The following is a 3,878-nucleotide window of genomic DNA, read 5'->3' on the forward strand; positions in this document are numbered from 1 at the left end:
CGCCCTGCCCTCGCCCCACCCCGCCAGGCTATGTCCCTGGAGAAGCTGGGCTCCTGCCCCCAGGTGACCTGCCCTAATACTAGCTGATCAAAAGGCCCTCCTTTTGGCCATGCTCACATCGCTTCTGCAGGTCTTCCTCCCAGGCCTCCTAGCCCTCAAGTACTCCAGCCCACCCCAGGAAGCATCTGTCCCCCACTAGGCCATGCTCTTGCTCCCAAGCATTGTGTCAGGTGACCTATCACTCCAAAATCCTCTAAAAGCCCTCTCCTAACATGACTGGTCAGACTCTTGTCCCCCAGAAGCCCCTACTCTCCCCAGCTCTGATGTCCTCTGTACTTCTGTCCCCCAAGAGCAGCTCCCAATGCTACCCTGCCCCAGTGAGGTTCACACCTCACCCAAAGATCCACCCATGTGACTCCACTCCCACCCCAGGTAATCCTTCTATACACTCTCATCAGACTTATTTATGTACCCTAGGGTCTGTTCCCTCTAGATATCTGATGCCTTGACCAAGTTCACTCGTCCACCAGGAAGCCCCATCTGGATGTGAACCCCCACACACAACACATCTCCTCATGCCCTAGACCAAGCCACACTCCACTCCTGCTCCCCGAGAGTAGACTTCCCTAGATGACCTGCCCCAACAGACCTAACAAGGCTCACTGCTGACTCCATGAGTCCTCATCCTCATGCCTCCTCCCCCATCATGACCACCATGCCCCTTAACCACCAGAGTCTTCAGCTCCAGAAATGGCCCCACCCAACACACCCCTTCTGCCCAGACTTCCCCTCCCCTTCACAAGCCTTCATCATGATGTTATATCACACTTGATGCCTCCTTGGGACCTGCCTACCTCCCAACATGGTCAACTCCATCCCAGTGTCCCCTCACTAATGTCAGTCCTGCACTAAGGTGCGTCCCTTCCCAGCAACCCCACCTAGGGTGTGACCCCTCCCCAGATTGGTCCATCAAACAATCCTCCTGCCTAGTGGGCCCTGAGGTTAATCCCCTCCCCAGAGCACCCCAGACTCACAACTGGAAGCTCTCATTGTACTTGGGGGCCCAGCTGTTGTTCTTGGATTTGGTTGCAAACTTGCGTTTCTTGTCGCTGAGATGGGGCCCAATGATGTTGACTTCAATAAACGGCCGGAAAATGCCAGAAGTCTGCCATTTGAGGTCATTGGCAGCCACCACTATTGGGAGAAGTGGAAGGTATAATTGGTCAAGGTCTCTCAATATGTGGCTGTGGTTTTTCAAAGCCTGGCTGAAAGACTACATTTCCCAGCATGCTTCTGTAGCTATGTAACCAATGAGACGAGAAAGAAAGTGATGTGTACAACTTCCAAGTTGTGGTTTTAAAGGGAGATTGCTCTAAACTTTCTCTTTCCCCTAGCTGCAATCTGGGATACTTTGGGGGCTGTATTCTTTGGGAACCTATAGAAGAGGAAAACACATCAGAAATGAAAGTGCGACAAAAGATGGCAGTGGCCTGAATCTCCAACGCTGTGAAGCCTCCATATCAACTCTGGGTTGACTGTCCTTGGAGTTACCTCAGAGAAAATGTATTCTGTTTTGTTTAAGACATTGCTATTCTAGGCCTTGACTAAAACAGCCCAATCTGTGTTCTAACTAGCAAAATAAAAGCCAATAAAAGGAAAGCAGAGTTGAGAGATGGAGAAAGTGGAACTGAGTCCTGTAACACTGTTTGCACCCCTGGATCTAGCCATGCATGAAAGTGGTTTACTTCTGGAATTTCCAGTTTTATGAAAAAAAAAATTTTTTTTTTTTTTTTTTAACAAAAAAAGTTTTTCTTGCTTAAGCTAGTTTGAATGTGGTTTCTTAGAACCTAGTGCATCCTGGCTGAGGCACTTCCCCTCCCCTCTCAGGCTGCTCACCTTTCACTGTGACCTTCTGTTCTCCGGTTCCTGGATGAGTGAAGAGCTCAACGTGGACAGAGACTTCACCCACAGGGTCTTCCACACCAGAGCCTGGGCAGGGTAAGGGAGGATGCTTGGTGTCAGCTCCATTCTTTCCCACTCACTAGAAGGGACCTAGACTACCTCCCACCCACCATGTGCTGGCAGCACCAGGTCAACAGCCCTGACAGGGTGGTACTGAGGATTGGCTGGGGAAGTAGGTACTCTTGAGGAGGCCAAGAATCCAGGGTTCTGGCCTTTTACTGCCTTGCTGTGTGATCTTGGGCAGATCTTTTAACTTCTCTGAACCTAATGTGTTTGCCTTCCATTTTTCTCTTTTGACTGACTGCCTTGTTGTCAAAACTCAGTCTTCATTGCATACAGCTTCTCGGCAGAGTCTGACATTCTGGCTTCCTCTTGGCTGCAACAACACCACACTCTACAAGTTCTTATCCTACACAGTACTCACTCCTGACCTCTTTTATTGCTTTCTCCTCCTCTGTCAATTCTCAAACTGTTGGGGTACCCTGGTTAGTTTTCACCAGATGCCAGCTGACTGACTGATGTCAACTGGAAATAAAGTTATGTATGTATATATACTCATACAAACTGAGCTCTGACCTTGTATATAAAACTATATGTGTCTGTCTCTTTTTGCATATTGGATGCCTATATATTCATAAGAGATGCATACATATATATCTCTTCAACAATTCCATCCATTAGTCTTTGATCCCCTTCTGTGTCTTCACTTTGTAAGTACTGGTACATTAGAAGACCCTATTTGCTCTACCTTCAAAGTACATCCAGAATCTCACCCACCTCCTTGGCCTCCAACCTGGCTTAGCCCCCAGCATTGTACTCCTGGACTATTTCAGTAGCCTCCTTCCTGTCTCCCTGCATTTTCTTCTCATCTTCTCTCATACACCAGCTAGAGAAATTCTGTCAAGTCAGATCACATCTCTCCTCTGCTCAAAACCCTCCCATCTCACTCTGAAGAATCAGAGTCCTTTCTGTGACCTGCAATGTCCCTACCAATATGTCTATTACCTCCCCTGCCTCACTTCCCTCCACTCTCACCCTTACTAACTCTGCTCCAGATGCATGAGATTCCTCTTTTATTTTCCCTACCCCCCATATCATTCCTCTTCTAATAGACATTCTCACCTCAGACCTTGTGGCTCCATCCCATACTTCGGGTATGGCTAAGTGAACCATAGCTGCCCAATCAGAGGATTCCCTGCCCATGGCTGCAGTGATTGGCTCAGGGATGGTCATGTGACTCAAGCTGGACCTATAGGAGTAGGCCCTAGGACTTCGGCTATAACTGCTAGAGAAGAGTCTCTGTGGTGCTAAGCTAAAAGCTATCTCTAGCCAGGGAGGGGAAAGTCTACTCCACAGAGGTCTCAGTGGAGACCAATGACCAGTGGCATTGTTGGAGACTCTGGATCCCGTTATTCCTGATGCCAACTTAACCCCTAATCTTTTAGTTCCAGAGCCAACAAATTCCCTTGTCTGCTTGAGTCAGGGTGAGGCGTCCTTCTGTTTCTACCACGATGAGCATCCTGATTGTTTAGTTCTAATGGAGATCTCTGAAGGGCAGATTAAAAGCTTTTGTCTCTTGTCTCTCCCTCGGTGACTCTGGGAAGGGCATCCTGTGGGGGCCTGGGGACCTGTGACTGCCAGCACGCCCACCAGGCCCCTCCCCAGCCTGCCAGGAAGCTCCCCACGCCTGGAGCACCCCATGCATGGGGAGAGGAACGGGGAAAAGTCCGAGGTAGGAGCAGGGAAGGAGAACGGGTCAGAGTAACGTTGATCCAGGTCACTTGCGCTGGGCGGGAAGTGACTGAGGTTCAGGGGCAGAGAGACTTGGAGACCCTCAGCACCCCAGTACTGGGGCGTGCACCCCCCCCCCATTTCACTGCCACACCAGGCTGCCTTCCTTATTATCTCAGGCTCCC

The 3,878-nt window shown here is 49.8% G+C and overlaps 1 protein-coding gene across 1 annotated transcript in view; it reads right to left on the bottom strand.

The window, feature by feature from the left end:
- Nucleotides 1-3,878, bottom strand: part of UNC13A (unc-13 homolog A) — a 60,489-nt gene that overhangs the window by 4,400 nt on the left and 52,211 nt on the right. The window contains 2 exon segments of the mRNA XM_006904285.2: nucleotides 1,035-1,194; nucleotides 1,897-1,989. Of these exon segments, the coding sequence (XP_006904347.1) occupies nucleotides 1,035-1,194; nucleotides 1,897-1,989 (253 nt within the window).

Source organism: Pteropus alecto, unplaced genomic scaffold (assembly GCF_000325575.1).
Source record: "Pteropus alecto unplaced genomic scaffold, ASM32557v1 scaffold160, whole genome shotgun sequence".
Lineage (NCBI taxonomy): Eukaryota > Metazoa > Chordata > Mammalia > Chiroptera > Pteropodidae > Pteropus > Pteropus alecto.